General features: G+C 39.9%; 1 protein-coding gene across 2 annotated transcripts in view; it reads right to left on the bottom strand.

Annotated features, from left to right (window-relative positions):
* The window catches only part of adcy2a (adenylate cyclase 2a), a 107,190-nt gene that overhangs the window by 76,681 nt on the left and 12,660 nt on the right, over positions 1–17,849 (bottom strand). For both annotated transcript variants that reach the window (XM_031298638.2, XM_031298640.2), the window contains exons 2-3: positions 13,421–14,091; positions 8,885–9,082 (exon numbers count right to left, since the gene is read on the bottom strand). In XM_031298638.2, the coding sequence (XP_031154498.1) occupies positions 8,885–9,082; positions 13,421–14,002 (780 nt within the window). In that variant the 5' untranslated portion in view covers positions 14,003–14,091. The remainder of the gene's footprint in view (positions 1–8,884; positions 9,083–13,420; positions 14,092–17,849) is intronic.

Here is a 17,849-nt window from a genome sequence, read left to right as displayed (position 1 = left end):
AACAATATATTTAATAATCAAATTTTGGTGTATTACTTTCAGTAAAAGTGTGAGCATTTTATTGGTTTGTAGTTTTTCAATTCAGATTAATTAAATCCATGAAATCAATTAAAAAGCATAATATTAATTCGGTGTCGGTTTTCGACCCAGTGCATCCTGAATCTTCGGTTTGGGCCCAGAATTTTCATTTCAGTGCATCACTAGATTTGTGTGCTTTTGGGGACTATATTGTGACGGTCAGAAGTCCCTGTTATGGACCATGGAAATAATGATCCCAGGAACACCACAAGCTAATTAAAAAAATGAAAAATGTCATGAGAACATGACAAATGGAGAAACTGGCTGTGTCACAGAAAAGTAATCATCATCTTAACGACATTTTCTATCTTAAATGATCACTGCACAAATACTGAATGATATTACTGACTTGTTAGCTGACTGGGGGTCAATAGAAAAAGATGCATGGTACTGGAAAATAATTCCTGTGCAGTGGTTGCAATAGGTCTTTTGGTAAGAATAAGTATAATTTTTTCATGCTCTATGCCGTGCAGAAACCCTACATATTGCACTACTGCCAGTTTGGGAGAAAAAGTTAATTTGAAGAGCCCTTGATGGGCACCTTAACAACATTTTCATAGACTTTTCATGACTTCTTTTCCAGTCTATCAAATTCTGTCTCTGTCAATAACATTTGCCAAAGACAGTTGCTTTCTCTGGCATTAGCAATTTATTTTTATACTTGGGGGTAGTGGAACTAAGTGGAGAAGACTAGGGCTGCATGATTTGGAGAAAAAGTCATATTGCAATTTACAATAATGAGATTGCGATTGTGATATAATGCTGTCATGAGTCTACTTCCTTGATTATCAAGGAAAATGCACAAAATACTAAACTTTTGAAACATAGGACATTTAAAATAGACATTTCTGCTTTGGTCAACAGTACAAATGAAAAAATAGAATAAATAATTAAATACAAATTCTTATTAAAATGATACATTTTGTATGCCCTTACAATGACATTTAAGATGGGTGTAAAATAGTAACTAGTGATTAAGTTACAAAATATAAAATGTTCAACCTCTTCTTAAAGTCTGCATGCTCTGAAACCCTCTACACTTCTGACACACACGCTACTGCCTAAACAGACTGACTGGTCATATGTTTTGTGGACGTTGTTACGATGGTAGCGTAAGTGAGAGCGAGAATGGCAGGTGCGTTGAGTGAGTGACGTCAGTGAGTGATGGGTCAAGCAAGGAGGGAAAGGAACCGTGAGCCGTGTCGAAGATTAGCGTAGCAGCTGTGTGAGGGAAAAGAGACAGCAAAGACGATGTAAAGTGAGTTAACACCAAGCTTCTTAAGACTCGGTGGCTTCATCTGTTGTTAATACTGTTGGTAAAGTGAAGGGTGTAATAACATGGAGACTGCAGTGCACACAGAGACTTTACTTATATCACAACTTTTTTTGCGGTTAGTCTATTGCTTAATAACCCATTGCATAGCAAATACTGTCATGACTACACACTTGTTTGCAAAGATTTAAATGAGGTAAAAACCACGAACAGGAGAGCAGAAAATTTCATACATATGTTTCAAGCACATTCCATGCAAAAGGTACACTACAACTTCCTAACCACAAACCCATCACTGTATATCAGCCATACTGCACATGCTTGTATCTTAGAAACTTATTTACAAGTCCTTCAGTTCGATATATACTATTATAGTCACTTTTTCTGTTATTTTTTTTCCTTTTTTGCTCATGTTAAATATGGAATTTTAAAATTGTTACTTGCGCAGCAACATTTTCATCTACTGACTAGCAACAGCAACATTGTATGAATGACATAAGACAAAAGCCATCTCCTTAATGAGCTTACATGATGGGTGAGGCGGTGGGAAAGAATGAGGCCCTCCCTCTAATCATTGTTTCATTCCTCCACTTCTAATGGCTACTTCCTTGCTGCAGCACAGGGAGCATTTAATTAACTCTGACTTTTACTTCGCCTCCCTCGGTCTTTTCTGGAGCAGACATTCACTCAGCAACTGCACAGTAACACCAGGTAGACCACAGATTCAAAGACTTGGTTATTAATATAATTGGCTGATAAGCAAATGCTCAGCATGCTCCAAGTCCAGGATTACACATGGAAGACCTTAAACAGCAAAGAGGGCAATGTCTTAAAATCTGACTCTAGGTTGAGATCCAAAATAGTTTGTGGATTTTATTCGTTTGGATCTCTACATGTCAAACACCTACTCATACACTGAATATGCAAAAATAAACATGTGACCTTAAGATAAAATTAGGGTCCATGCAAATCAAGGTATTTACTGACTGTAGAGCTGCTACTATTTATTATTTTTATTATCAATTCTTCTGATTATTTTCTTAATTAATCGATTAATAGTTCAGTCTACTAAATATCTACATTGTGAAAAATGTCCATCACAATTTCCCATAACCCATGGAAATGTCTTGTTTTGTTTGACCATCAGTCCAAACTATTTATTTACTATTTTTTATGACAAAGAAATGCAGCAAAGCCTCACATTTGTGAAGCACAACTAGCATTTAGCATTGATTGATTATCAAAATAGATGTTTTTGGAGGGATGATTAGCAGTGTCCAAAATCATTCCCATATTAACTAATTTACTATTCCCTACATAAGACATATAATAGTTTACTTTAAACTAAGCAGTAAGTTTAAATTTTAATAAATCATTTTGCAGCACCACTGACATCTATAAAATGTGAAGTATTGTATTGTGGCTTGTTAGAATATCATACATGGCACAGACACTACTTTTTTTATTACACTGTGAGAATTTTTTAGTGCACTTAAATAAAATTGTAGACTAACTCCAGAACAGTATATTACAAATAGAATAAGATACCGTAAATAGGAAGGACCATGTTGCAGTTTCCTTTGTTTGCTTTTTTTTTTATTTAAAGAGCACACACGATTAATGCACATGCATTCTGGCCGCTCCATAGTTTGGGGAAATCAGGAACCGATGCAGCAGCTCGCGTCGGGGTTCTGTATCACCCTCTCTGGGTTCTAATTCACAATAATGACTGACTCTCTCTACTTTATTTCGCCTATTACACGGCTACTCATACAGAGGTTAACCGCTGATGAGCATGGCTCTCCGGCAGAAGCCAGGTCGCCCAAGAGCATTAAAAACTTGAAAAATATTCCTTTTAAAGTACATTTAGAACAGATAAAATATGTGCGATTAATTGGCGATTAATCACAAGGTAACTATGGACAATCATGCAATTAATCACGATTAAATATTTTAATCGATTGACAGCCCTAGTTCTAATACTTGCATACTTCTCTCTCTAGCCTGACAGCTGTACTACTAAGTGTTATTGGCATGGGCAAACTGTCGTTAACTGACACAGATGGTATCTCAGGCAGTAAAGGACTGGGAAATCAATGGCATTTTATTTCTAAAAATTCATTGTAGATTAAAACAATCTCCAACACAGGATGAAAATGATCTCTTTTTACTGTCCCTCCTGCAGATTTACAGATGAAATCCAGTATAATCTTTTAATGCCAACATTCAGCAAAACATTCGTTTTGCATGAAAGTGCCGACCCTGACAACTTCCAGGGACCACTGGCATGTACCTGATATTAGTAGTCAACCTCATCATCAATAACTCATCTGACATGTTCTGTCAGTTTCAAAAAATACAAATCTCTAATTGACAAGATGTATCCATAGCGAATGGCAGCTAATTGGTATACTGGCTTCGAATTAGGCTTTGATGGTTTACATATGTCATATTTAGACGATTTAGACTGCATTTTGTCAATTTAAATATAATTTGGTAACTTAGTTAAAATAAGGGGACAGCCAACTTATGGTATTGATCAGGACTCAAGACACATTCAGACCAACAAAAGCGATTGTCGCAGGGTTGTGCAGCGGTGGGCGTGTCACTCAAATGGCTCATTTGTGTGACGTTCTGTTGTGTTATTTAACTCCGATGAAGTTCAAGTAGACTTTATTTTTCACAATTTTTGTTTTCCGTCAGATGGTTTATAGATCGTTTATAGATCTCGACATTTCCGACCGCTCTTGAAGGCAGCTTCATTTCATGGAGAAAGAAAAGAGACGGAGGGACTGTGCTTTGTTCTTGCAGGAAACAGTCAGCTGTTACACAAACTCCTGGGCAGCTCAGTGCTTGTGTTTCGTTTTCCACCCTCGTTGCGTTTCTCCAAAAGTTAAATCTGTCTCAACTGTATTACACTATTGAAATAAAAACAAAAGAAAAAAATGAATATTCGAAACCCCACATTGAAAATCAATACCTACCCGACGAACAAATATCTGAATAGTCGGATATTCGCATCCAGCCCTAGTATTTACAAGATATTTTTAGGCCGTGCCCTCTCAGTCTGAAAAATATAAAAACTTTAATTTTTAATATGGTAACTAGTGTGTCTTAAGGAGGCCTAAAAATGCCCATGCAGATTAATCAAATAATAATACTCTTTCATTTATCCTGGGTTATTGGCAGCACATAGACATTATTCAAAGCTTTTTCAATACTGACTGCATGACGAGATGTGACTCACATTCATTTTATTGATACCTAAAGTAGCTTCTTACTAGTGGTAAATTGGATTAAAGTATACTGTATTACTATATACTAAGGTGCAATGTGAGAACATGAATGAGTAATTTCTTTAATCTATAATATGGTAGCAAGCCCCTAAAAACACATAGAGAGCAATGCCAGTCAACAATAATGCCTCTTCAGATAAATGTTAAATAACATGGCTAAGAAGCAGCACTCAGAGAGCAGTAATGACATAACGGCCTGACATTTATAGTCAGCATAAGAAAGGAATGAATGGACTGGCATGTTAATCAGTGCATCTTTAGCTACCTCTTTGTGATAGATGCAGCCACACTAGTCATCTGCCTTGCCAAGTTCTGTTGAATGAGTACAGCTTTCAAGTGATGAAGACCTAATGTACTGTGCTGTTTTCAATGAGCCTTGTTGCAGGATACATATGGCTGTAGCAATGAAGATGCTGCTGTTTGTTCGTCTTGCCACATTTATCTGCAGATGTGGCGACAGAATGTAATATACATAGCAAATAGGTATATAGTCCATGGAGTGAGCAAGGAATACTCTGTATATTTATGTGTTAAAAGTTGGGCTGTGTTTTTTTAAACCAGCCAGGCTTCCTTCATACCAGCTGCCTGCACTTTTTCCACCAGTGTGACTCTGATATATGATCCGTTATTGGCTAGTTTCTAATCAAACAGTGATAATATTCCATGTGGCGGCATTCATGCCAGGGAGGTACAACTACTGGCCCTTTTTTCTTTAAACTTGGTGGAAGGGCGTACCATGGGCCAAGTATGAAACCATTACATTTTGGACAGGATCAGAATCACAGGGCAGATACACAAATTAGTTTTCACTATCGTTACTGTGAGATAGGGAATTGGGTGGCACTCGTGGTGTCGGAATAATGGGAAAAATTTGTTCCAGACTGGGAAAATTCACACTGCATTAACATTGTGAGTTAGGGCATGCCTTGGCGGAGGTCTGCGCTCTCCGAGTGCCCTTCTAGTGTTGACTATGTAACCCGCTTTCTGTCACATGCTGTGGTAGCCATCAAGTAAAATTCTGTACTTTCAATTCAGCTCTATCAGAAAGCATGAAAGAAAAAAAAAGAATTACCGCCTTGCGGTTGTATACCTTTGCCAACCAGTCAAGTTGCAGTTAACATCCATGTCTGTCCAGACTCATAATGCATGTAGTGAAGACTTTAAAATAATTTAATAAAAAAGGTATTAAGTGCATTTTTGGGCGAAACGTGGATGCCTCACACACATCTTCAACCCAGCAGCAGCACAGAAGATCTTTACAATCACCACAGTTTCAAGGTGGGCACCCAAGACTAGTGTGACCAATTCAGTTTCAGATTGAATGTGAAAAATGGTCACAATCTGCCCTTCTGTTCCTGAGTTATGGCACTGAACAATGGCCAGAAAAGTGTTTTTGCAGAACATAATGACGTTACAGTGAAGTTGACTTTTGACCTTTTGGATATAAAATGTCATCACTTCCATCATTTTATTCTATTATACATAAAATGTTGTCATAATTAGCGTATGAATACTTGAGTTATGCCCAAAAACTTGTTTGTGAGGTCACAGTGACCTTGACCTTTCACCTCCAAAATCTAATCAGTTAGTCACTGAGTCCAAGTGAATGTTTGTGCCAAATTTGAAGAGATTCCCTCCAGACGTTCCTGAGCTACGTGTTCACGAGAATGGGACAGACAGACATGAGGTCACAGTGTCCTTGACCTTTAACCTGCAATCTAATCAGTTAATTATTGAGACCAAGTGGACATCTGTGCCCAATCCGAGAAGTTCAGGGTTCTGAAATATCACGTTCGCAAAAATGGGATGGACAGATATATGGACGGACGAACGGTCGGACGGACAACCCAAAAAACATTATGTCTTAACGGTTAATGATCGGTTAACGAGGGTCGGCTATCGGTCAGAAAAAAAAATCTAAATTAGCATCCCTAAACGACAATAAATGAAATTTTAAATATGGCAGGTAAGGGTCTAGGAGAGTCAGGGACACTCATTACTATATCATTATTATTTGATATGCTTATGACGGTTAAGTGTTTTTCACTGGACATAATCAAAGTCAGCTGTAGCTGTGGATTTGAAGTCAAGAGATCTGACACATAATACATAACCGTGATGTTTTACAGTTCAACAATTATACAGATGGCCAGACCTCATACTATAATAATGCAGTTATTAACCAATTTATATATTGTAAAATCTGTAGAGCTTTTGCTTTTGAAGAATAACTTCTACTTTTCTTTATTAGCACTCATTGAGGCAGAAGCATAACGAAAAAGACCAAAAAAAATGGATGAAATGTCAGGAAAGACTAAAGTTTGTGCGTGATCAGTCCAAAACTTAAGACACCCTGTTTAAGAATGTAGGTCAGAAATCCCAAGAGATGGAATAAAAGCTCATGGAGATTTTTTTCCAGGCCCTCTGAATCCTTATATTGTCACATTTATCCATGTTTGTAACTACACTCCACACTACATACAGGAGAAAATCGACTCTTTGTACGCTCTCATCATAGACTTAAAAAACACCTTTGGTCTTGATCTGTATACGTTTCAGTATTAGGTAGAAGCCAACATTAGCAAAACACAAAAAGAGTCAGTGAATAAAGGCCAAGTCAAATCTCTAGCTCCTCTTGCTACCAGATTTCTTGCCGTTTTCTGGCAATCAGGTGCCATAGTGTCATATTTGTGTCATATTTGTAGATAAGTGTCATATTTGTAGATAAATCTTGTCTGGAAACGGTCAAGGTATGCATATGGCTGGGGATATCTGGTTAACTTTCACAAAATGTGTACTTCTAAAGCCTACAAAATCCTCACAGATGTTCTCATTCACCAAAGGAGAACTCAGTTTAAGAGTAAAAAGAGCAAGGGAATGAAAGAAGAAATATACATCAGCAACATCCAAAATCCATTGGCCTACATTTGTATCGTATCCCTTATGTGCTTACATTTGACCCATGTTCAGTTTGTTGAGATACTTTAAAACATTTCATTTTCAAGAGAAGAGGTCTTAGGAGGGAACCACGTACTGAATAATCAAACTTGTCATTTACAATCTGTTGTATTGGCTTTTCCTTAAAGGTCCTATGACATGCTGCTTTTTGGATGCTTTTATATAGGCCTTAGTGGTCCCCTAATACAGTGGTTCCCAACCTGGGGTCCGGGCACCCCTTAGGGGAGCGGCAAAGATCACAGGGGGTGCGCAAGTCTTTATCTGGTTTGAGGTTGAGGTAAAAAAAAAATTTGCACGTTAAACAAATTAGGATAATACGCTAGAATATATAATGAATACAAAAGTCTGTATAAAAACTATATATTTTTGTTCTCGCTTAAAATTGTAGGCAGGCTACTTAGTAGGCCAAACCTCCGGGACCTCTTAACCTGTGACCCTTGCTGTCAGCAGGTCAGCTGCTAGCTGCTATCATCCTCGTTTGTCCTGCCGCATCACTATTTTATGAATGAAACATGGCGGAGAAACGTAAAAGTGCTGATAACTCCTCTATATCAAAAAAGAAAGTAAGGCTCTATCTCGAGAGTTACCTCAACTTCGGTTTCGGAGGGGGGAGCTCAGCTTTTCTTAGACATGAGTAGGGGGGGGCACCAAGAAAAAAAGGTTGGGAACCACTGCCCTAATACTGTATCTGAAGTCTCTTTCCCGAAATTTAGCCTTGGTGCAGAATTACAGCCACTACGAGCCACAATGAGCTTTACTTAGGATGTGCCATTTCTGTGTCTGTAGCTTTAAATGCTATTGAGGAGGAGAGGGGGGAGGGCAAGGTGGAGGGTGGGGGTGTGGCCTTGACCAACTGCCATGCTTCCATCGTTTGCAAGCCATGTCGTCTCTCTCTCTCATGGGCGTGCCAAATTATCTGGGCGGGCAAAGCAAAGAAAGGGGAGGTAACCTTCCTCCTTATGACATCATATAGGGAAGATTCCTAGCTCGGCCCATCTGAGCTTCATTTTCTCAAAGGCAGAGCAGGATACCCAGGGCTCGGTTTACACCTATCGCCATTTCTAGCCACTGGGGGACCATAGGCAGGCTGGGGGAACTCATATTAATGTTAAAAAACCTCATAAAGTGACATTTTCATGCCATGGGACCTTTAAGTAGCTAAATCTCTCCTAAAACTACCGAATAAAAACAGGAGAAACAAATAAATCACAGAATGTGCCACATGGTGATCTCCAAAAAATAAATGCACTGCTATTACTAATACATCTGTGTGTCTTACCTGATCCCACGGACAGATGATCCCGCCAGAAAACATAAAAAGGTAACCCATGGCAACCAAGCAGGCCCAGATAACCAGCGAGAAAACACGTAGAAGCTTCTTGAAGATGGACTCAATGCAGACAAGTACAAAAACAGCCAGGAAGATAGCCAGCGCCGTGGGCACCGTGATTACAAAGGCCACGTGGTCCTCAATGTTCTGAAAAAGCACAAAATAATAAAATTAAGAGCACATGAGAGAGACAGTAAGACACGTAGACAGACAATTTAAGAGATAAAGGAAATATATGTAGCTAATTTATTAGACAAAAGAGGAATGATTATTTAGAGGGAAAACTAGGTTAGCTTGAAAGAGATATATAAGAAGCAAATTTACTTCTCGAGGGGGGCAACTGCCTGTGTTATAAAAAGCCACTCCTCTAGCCCTGTCTTTCCTCTTTAGTGTCCTGAAAATACAAACAACCAAGGCAAACATGACTCACCCAGAGAAGCAGATTGAAACAGATTCAGACTTTTTTAATCACAACAAGGTGTCCCTACTAATACCCCTTTCACACCAATGGCTCAATCGTCTATTTGCTGGATGGTTTCAAGGTAACGGTCGGTAGCTAACATTAGCAGATAAGCCCGTTGACAGCGACGTTATTGTTCATATTTTGGCACAATGTTTCTGACCGTAGTAGTGGTCATAGTGACTGAAAGTGTGATGTGAGATGCTAAAAAGAAACCACACGCTGTTTTCAGGTAACGTTACTTTTGACGTTCAACAGCCCTTTAAAAATGTCTTTCAAATGGCTGTGCTAGATATTTGTTGCTCAAGCAACATCGTCTTTATACATTAAGCTTTGTATGTGTAGTATAGCTCTATGGACTGTTTTGCCTGTCAACTTATGAAAGAAAACATACCACCCATTCCGTTATTGCACATTATCTCCATGAGCAAGGTATTTACTTACCTACAGAGCACAATGTGGCACAGCTCCTATATGTCTGAATTACAGTAAACTGGCTCATTCTCCATAGAGTAATATGTTGGTGGGGATAGGATTAAGACTGAGAAAACAGAAAAAAGGTAAATATATGAGGGTAAAATGAATATAAAAGAAAACACTCCATATAGTGTATTTTCTTTTGTAGAATATTTTAAAATATTTCCGTCTTTACCTTTTAGAATGGTACTTTAGAATGGTTTTACCCAGATATAATAGTCTATATCTTTTTTAATAGAGGCTGACATATAAATACATGTAATACATATGAAGAATCCTGCTCTTTTGTGTAAAATCATCAAGTATAGACTTTACTTTACTATGGTATGGTCAAACATCTTAGGTTAAAATTGTTTCAATATGGCTAAATGTACAGCCAGGGAATATCCTCTCTTCAATACATACCGGTAATTATAAAAGTGGAAACACGTTTATACTGAGAGAACATCCTATGCAGTGAGGAAAAACACTAAAAAGCCCCTAGTGTTAACCAGTAGCAAAGTTAAAGCCAGATCTATAATTGATTTGCTGCTGCCTTTCTGAAACACATTTAGATCTGAAAGTTCTAATAAAAATTATAGGAGTTTCTTTAAGGTGGATGTGGGAGGATAGTACAGTGAAATGAGTCGTTTGTGCTGCCTGCCTTTGCCAGGTTTTATTTCATCATTGCTTTTCCAGTAATGTGACAGGGGATAGAAAAGGGTTAGGATATGTAGGCAGATGTGTTACATCCCCACTGGCACATTTGGCTCTGTATGTAAGCAAACTTCAATTCAAATTCAATGACAAATAGCTTTGTGTACTGTGTACATACTGTTATTGGGTGAATGGTGATTCCAAGTTTTTATTTTGTCATCAGTTAGTAATTTGCTGAATCTTGTTCACTGAAGGGCCACGCTGTATTCCTATCCATAACTTGATAGCTTTGTTCAGTCTCACATTCATTCTTGATTTAAATTTTTTTTAAATATCAACCATGTAAATTACACTGTATAATCCAAATGAATGGATTATTTTCAAAACATCCTTTAAACTAGTGTTGTAAATATTTACAGTCACGCATGCTGTTATATTGTTGCAGTGGTGGCCTAGAGGTAAAAGAAGCAAGCTTGGGACCGGAAGGTCGCTGGTCCAATCCCCAGACCGACAGGATAAAAGCTGGGTGGGGAAAAGTGAAAAGAGCAGCACTTGTCCCTCCCTCATCACCACCACTGAAATACCCTTGAGCAAGGCCCTTAACCCCAACCGCTCCAATGGAGCTTCTCAGTGGCCAGCAGATCAGACTGTTTTAGACTGTTGTACCGGGCAGCTTCCAGGTATGAATGTGTAACTGTGTGAATGTGACAGGTCGTCGTCGCAAATGAGAAAATTGTTCTCAATCGACTTACCTCCATAAATAAAAAAATTAATAAATATTAAAATGGAACAATATGTTGTTTTTTATTAATTGCAGTCACTAATCACTAAAACAAATTATTATTCATTCCATCATTGTTTTCAGAAGCAATCTAACCATCAAAATGTTTTATGCCGTCTATCTCACAGTGCTCTTTGCATTTGTCCTCCTCCTCTCCATCTCTCTTGTTGTCTTTCTTTAGCCCCCTACCCCCACCTTCCCTCAGTCTCTTTCTCATGCTCACAGTCAATGCACTGGGACAGAAGAGGATGTGTGGCTGCAGAGAGCCACAGAGTTTGTCTCGCCCAGAGCAGAGCTCCAAAACAGCACAGGATTTAGGTCAGCCAGCAGGATAGAGGGATGATAGGATACAAATAATAGAGCGAAAGAGACAGAAATATGAGGAGGTGAGAGATGACACACACACAAATGTAGAAAACAAAATGTAGAGAAATAGGGGATGATGGAGGGGGAAAAACGAGGAAGTAGCAAAAGCCATGCCTATCCAGCACAGGGATAGAGCAAAAAGACAGGAGGATGTAGGACAGAAAGACTGAGCAGGCATTTAGGCATTTACTGAGATGCGTTACGAGTCCACAAAAACATTGCAGAATTATATTCTTAGTATCTGATTGTAGGGTAACATTTTCCCTAAAACTAGGGATTTCAAAGACCTTTACAGTTTTGGAGCACCCATGTTTCTAACTCTACATTAATACTTAATGCTTTAGCTGCTGGTTAACTTAACTTTCACACGTTACTACAGATTTGACACAAATACTGCCAGCTGGATCAAATAATAAGTGAAAATATCAATTAGGTAATTGACTGGCACGAACACCAGTTGTGGCTAAGGTAATGAGTCAAAATACTGATGAAAGATGAATAACCACATAGATTTACCAATCTGCGTAATAAAATCACTATTATGACAATTACAGCAGTGTGTAGGAGGTTATTAAAACGCAATCAGCTATCAGAAAAGTTGCCAGATTAAATATGAGCCATCAAAAATTGTTGTCTTTTCTAATCTTTTAGATAAGCGATTTTATTTGTTGACCATTTAGGCATAAGTGATTCTGTTCCATCTTGACTGATTGCCTTGACTGAATGTACATGCAATGGCTGACTCTCCAACCACTGATGTTACTAACCTTACCATCTGTTGGTTGTATGTTACCGTGCATGAAAACAACTTCACCATACAAAACTTTTAATTCTGTTTACGTTCGGTTTTAGTTCTGGTGATTTTCGGGATGCGATGTGTGCGTGTCAGTGCTCTCTGTCTCGCTCCGTCTCTTTCAGTGCTTTTTGGACTAATCCCTTCTTAATAGCAGACTCAGCAGAGACAGGGAATGGGAGAGGCACTCTCCTAATGCAAAAATGTTATAAGCTATAATAAGGTTATGTTGGTATATCCTCTCATATCAATCATTATATTGTGTTGTATCGGTATGTTCTAAACATTATTTCCTTTTTTGATGCATATCATTTTAGTTCAGAATGTTTTTATTTTACAGAGTGCCCAGCTTTCACGGCATTGAATATTTCAGGTTCATAGAGCGAAGAAAACCCTGTCAAAATAGTGACAGAGGGAAACAGATCTCCTTTCTGTAGTTCGGTCAACCATGAACTCAGACAACAACCAAGCCCCTTATTCCCCCCTCACTGTAATCTCACCCTTCTCCTCACATTAGTGCTGCGATGAGGACCACATGCTGTGAGAGTGTGCATGCATATAGATGTTGCACAAGCACGCTTGTATGTCTGTGCACGTCTGTATGTGTGTATGAGAGAGGGGAGCTCATGTATTATGTTTGACAGGATTGTGTGTGTGTGTGTGTGTGTGTGTGTGTGTGTGTGTGTGTGTGTGTGTGTGTGTGTGTGTGTGTGTGTGTGTGTGTACATGTTTGGCAAGTTACTTTGCGTGATCCCATTTCTATGCATGCTTATAGAAAATGTGAGTCTACACATATGCCTAGATGTGCCTGTCCAGAATGTTTACAGAGCTTACAACAGATTGGAATTTCCTACACATAATGCTATCCAAATGTTTGTATGGTCTCAGTTGTTTGTTTATTTATTTGTACTTTTTTAAGTTGCATAATGCTTCTGTGTGCGCATTTCTTCATGTTTTAAAAGAGAAGCTTACCAGTCCTGAAGCAAAGAACACAGTCAGCAGAGCCAGGCAGGCTCCCATCACTATGAGCAGCAGAAACACAATCAGAGGATGCTGCTGGCTCATACAGTAGTAGGACTCATACAGCCAATCCGGGGACCTGTTCCTCCTCTCCTGACCTCTCCCTCCTCCTTTATCCCCTTCACCAGACTCCCCTGACCGGTCCAGGAGATACGGCTTCCTCCTTATTGCCTCTTGCCACATGGATCTTGGAGCTGAGAAGGCAGAAGAGGAGGGAGGGAAACTAGAAGAGGCAGAAGAGGTGGTCACTGCTGAGGTATTAGTAGTTTCCACCACAGATGAGGAGCAGTTGCTCTGTTCTGCTCTCCTGCTGTTGTTTCTGTTGGGGACTCTGGTGTGAGAGCTCCTGATCTCCAGCGTATCCTTTTGTTCCTCCTCCACCTCCTGTCTTAAGTCCCTCAGGCGGAGACAACTGAAAGCTGAGGCTGAGTCGGAGTCAGAGGCAGTGTGCGCTGGCCGGAGAGGTGGCAAGAACGCACGGAGCGTAGAGCGCAGCATCCTCCTCTTTCTCCTCCTGCCAACATGTTGGAGCATGAAATGAAGGGGAGCACAGAGACTGAGTGCTCTTTAGAGTGAGAGAGAAAAGTGGGAGGGAAATGAAGGGAAAGGGGAGGGAGAGAGGGCTAAGGGGGAGGGGAGTAAGAAAAAGAAGGTGCAGCAGCAGGGTGAAGTCAATGAGTGAGAGAGAGAGAGAGAGAGAGAGAGAGAGAGAGAGAGAGAGAGAGAGAGAGAGAGAGAGAGAGAGAGAGAGAGAGAGAGAGAAATAGGACAGATTACGCCACTGACATTTATGCAGTATGCATTATGTAGTATTAATGCAATGTCATGATTTTTAACAGAGAAACTGGGTAACAATACTAATTGAGCTCAATCCCAGAGCTCAATTTCACTGATTTTCAGAACTGAGATAACCCACACCATGAGAGTCATCCCTTTCCACCTATCCTGCTTTCTCTCCATAAAGTCAGAATTATCCACCAGTAGAGGTCCGCTTAAAAAAAAAAAATCAACTTAAGAAAAAGGTAAACTAACACCGTAATAAAAAGTAAAAAGTAATTGATTTTGCTGGCTTAACAGACTGGTTTCCAACAGATGAATCTTTGCTTCATATGTCATTAAATAAGGAGCTCAGAGAGCAGGGCTAAAACATAAAAAATAAAAGTGGACAAGCCTGCATGCACACACGACATACTCTCAAATACTGTATGCACACACATACAATGATGCACAAGTGCAGGCTCTACACACACAGGGGCCAGCCAAAACATGATGAAAGTGCTGCCTTTTATAAAGATGAATAAATAATGACTTCCAGATTCCTCTATTTCCCTCACAACATGAATTAACTAATTTGAGTGCTGAGTTTAAATTGCCTACCTATTACTGCACAAAGAAATACATCAAAATTGTGCATATTCATTTTCATAAAGAATATTTAAAGGCTTGTTAGGGTTGTCACTTATGCGTGAGTTCATGCTGGGCCAGTACATTTATTTTGTAACCTTTATTCATGTAATTAAGTGGGTGGACAGTCACTTACAAGCTGTTGAGAGGCTGAGCATGTCGGTACAGTTTTTCTACTGCAACATACCTTAACACCACCTGGCTACACCTTTACTATTGAATATGCTGAAAGACAAATTTCTACTACTAACTACTTACAAAACATTATTCAAAAAATAATTGGGCACTATCTTCAAATTATTTCGGATCAAAAGAGTTGACTAGTGACGCGTTTTAAATTAGTTTGAGTTGCCTTTGAGGTTCTGCAGTACTAAAATTACTGTACGTATGAAAACTAGAAGTGTGACGAGATTTCATCCCGCGAGATTAAAACGTTACGATATTTCTCGTCAAGGATAAAAGTTGTCCCGCGATGTCAGTAGGCCTACAAAAGTGCAGAATTACGTCGGTACTACCGAGGACAAATTCAAGTTAAATCAATCTGTGCCTAATTTTGGTACTTAAGAGCACGTAAGCGCGAGCTTCTCTGTCCTCTCTGCATCTTACACAGAGAGCGGGGCTCAGCTCCAACACACACGCAGACGAAGCGAAAGTTACATTTGCCTCTGCAGGTTGTTAAAGTCACAGTGAGTCACTGCAATGCTGGTAAAGCGGACACAAGTGTGGTTACATTTTTCAAAACTTCACGCAGACAGCGTTTGCTGCAATATAATATAATAGCGAGATCGCCGTGCAGTTAATGTTTACTTCTGAGACAGACAGGTGTTCTCTATTGCCCTGGTGACTGACTGAGAGGCACAAGACAAAAGCGCTCATTTGCCCTGGTGACTGACTGACAGGCTGAGGTTGTAGGGCAAGCCAAGGGATCTCTATAGCACCTTTCAGCAACAAGGCAATTTAAAGTGCTTTACATAATACATACACACATACAAAAATAAATACTTGTTATCGTAACAATCAAGTATCAAAAACTGAGGAGGACACGCTGTTGGATGCTGTCCTCCTCTTTCTTCAATGCCTAACGAATCTCTCTTTCTCTCCCCTGTCTTTCTGCTTGAGCAGCACTGGTTGAAGCCTGAAAATATTGTAAAAAAATTAAAAACATAACTAATTACATTGGTCGGACTGTTCAGCTCTGTTTCAGACTAATACCTCCAGTTCTATGGAGGATATATTTATTCATAATTCAAATTGAAAGTCCAAAGAGAAAACGAAGCAAGATCAAATTAAAAATAGTATTTTACTACGCTACTAGGAAAAATCATGCCATAATTAAATGTGAAATGTAAAAGCTTAAATGGAAATACTTAAATTAAAATCTCAAATAGAAAAAAAAGAAATCATTTTATTTTAGCCTTTCCCCTTTATAATTTTCAATTTGACATTTTATTTTTTGAATTTTACATTTGACATTGACATTTTAAGATTCACCTTCCACATTTCGATTTAACATTAAGCTTTTCATTTAGAAGTGACAGGTGTCAATTTAAATGAGGAGGCGTGGCCCAACGGCTGGTGGGAGGGTCTGAAACCACTTCCAGCTGACAGCGGGGGCTGTGAGTATTACTGGCCGCCGGTAAGCAAGCGATCCCGGCCACCGCAAGCTGGCTGTCACCTAAGACTGGAGCTTCCAAGTCCGACTGCTCTCGTCTGCTCGGAAGGACGTTGGGACCGCTCCGATCTCAAATCGGGGATATCCAACATGTTGGATTTCTTTGGCCCGATTTCTCCTCGTGTGTGGTGTCCCCCGGGGACAAACGAGCATGCAGCCTGTGGACTGTGGCATGTAGCCAATCAGAAAGCGAGGTGACGAGGCGGCGAGGAAAGCACCAGGAAACAAAATCAAAACAGCCGGCGGCATGGCGCACCAGAAAGTCCGGTGGACGTCGGAGATAAGTATAGCAAGTATAGTCCATGCTCGCGTTGTCTCCACTTCTTAGACCATCGCTACAAACCAACTACAAACGATCGCCACTGCATCCTCTTCGTCCGCCATGATTGTTTACTCTGAAGTCACGTTTGATCTCGAGGGATTTTGCGAGATTTCCCGTCTGACCTGGGAATGCTCAGGAGTCAAATCGGTTCGTGTGTGATGTGTTGATTTTAATCGGGATCGATTTGGAGGTGGAGGGTCTGTAATGGTCTGGGGCGGTGTGTCACAGGATCATCGCTGTGAGCTTGTTGTCATTGTAGGCAATCTCAATGTTGTACGTTACAGGGAAGACATCCTCCTCCCTCATGTGGTACCCTTCCTGCAGGCTCATCCTGACTTGACCCTCCAGCATGATAATGCCACCAGCCATACCGCTCATTCTGTGCGCGATTTCCTGCAAGACAGGAATGTTAGTGTTCTGCCATGGCCAGCGAAGAGCCCGGATCTCAATCCCATTGAGCACGTCTGGGACCTGTTGGATCGGAGGGAAAGGGCGAGAACCATGCCCCCCAGAAAGGTCCAGGAACTTGCAGGTGCCTTGGTGGAAGAGTGGGGTAACATTTCACAGCAAGAACTGGCAAACCTCGTGCAGTCCATGAGGAGGAGATGCACTGCAGTACTTAATGCAGCTGGTGGCCACACCAGATACAGACTGTAACTTTTGATTTTGAACATCCTTTGTTCAGGGACACATATTTCCATTTCTGTTAGTCACGTCTGTGAAAATGTGTTCAGTTTATTTCTTAGTAGTTGAATCTTTTTATGTTCATACAAAGTTTTACGCATGTTAAGTTGGCTGAAAATAAAGGCAGTTGAAAGTGAGAGGACGTTTCTTTTTTTGCTGAGTAGTTGACCCGCAGTGGTGAATTGTCCGCAGTGTTGCCGTGTTCCGATTGTTCTCATCTCAGCTCCACCGAGACAAAATAGACATCAATAAATGAACGACAAAAATCGTTCATTTATTGTCACAAATATCATGTTTTC

The sequence above is a fragment of the Sander lucioperca genome, chromosome 10 (genome assembly GCF_008315115.2).
Source record: "Sander lucioperca isolate FBNREF2018 chromosome 10, SLUC_FBN_1.2, whole genome shotgun sequence".
In the NCBI taxonomy this organism is placed as follows: Eukaryota; Metazoa; Chordata; class Actinopteri; order Perciformes; family Percidae; genus Sander; species Sander lucioperca.
This window is presented reverse-complemented; position numbering and strand designations above follow the sequence as displayed.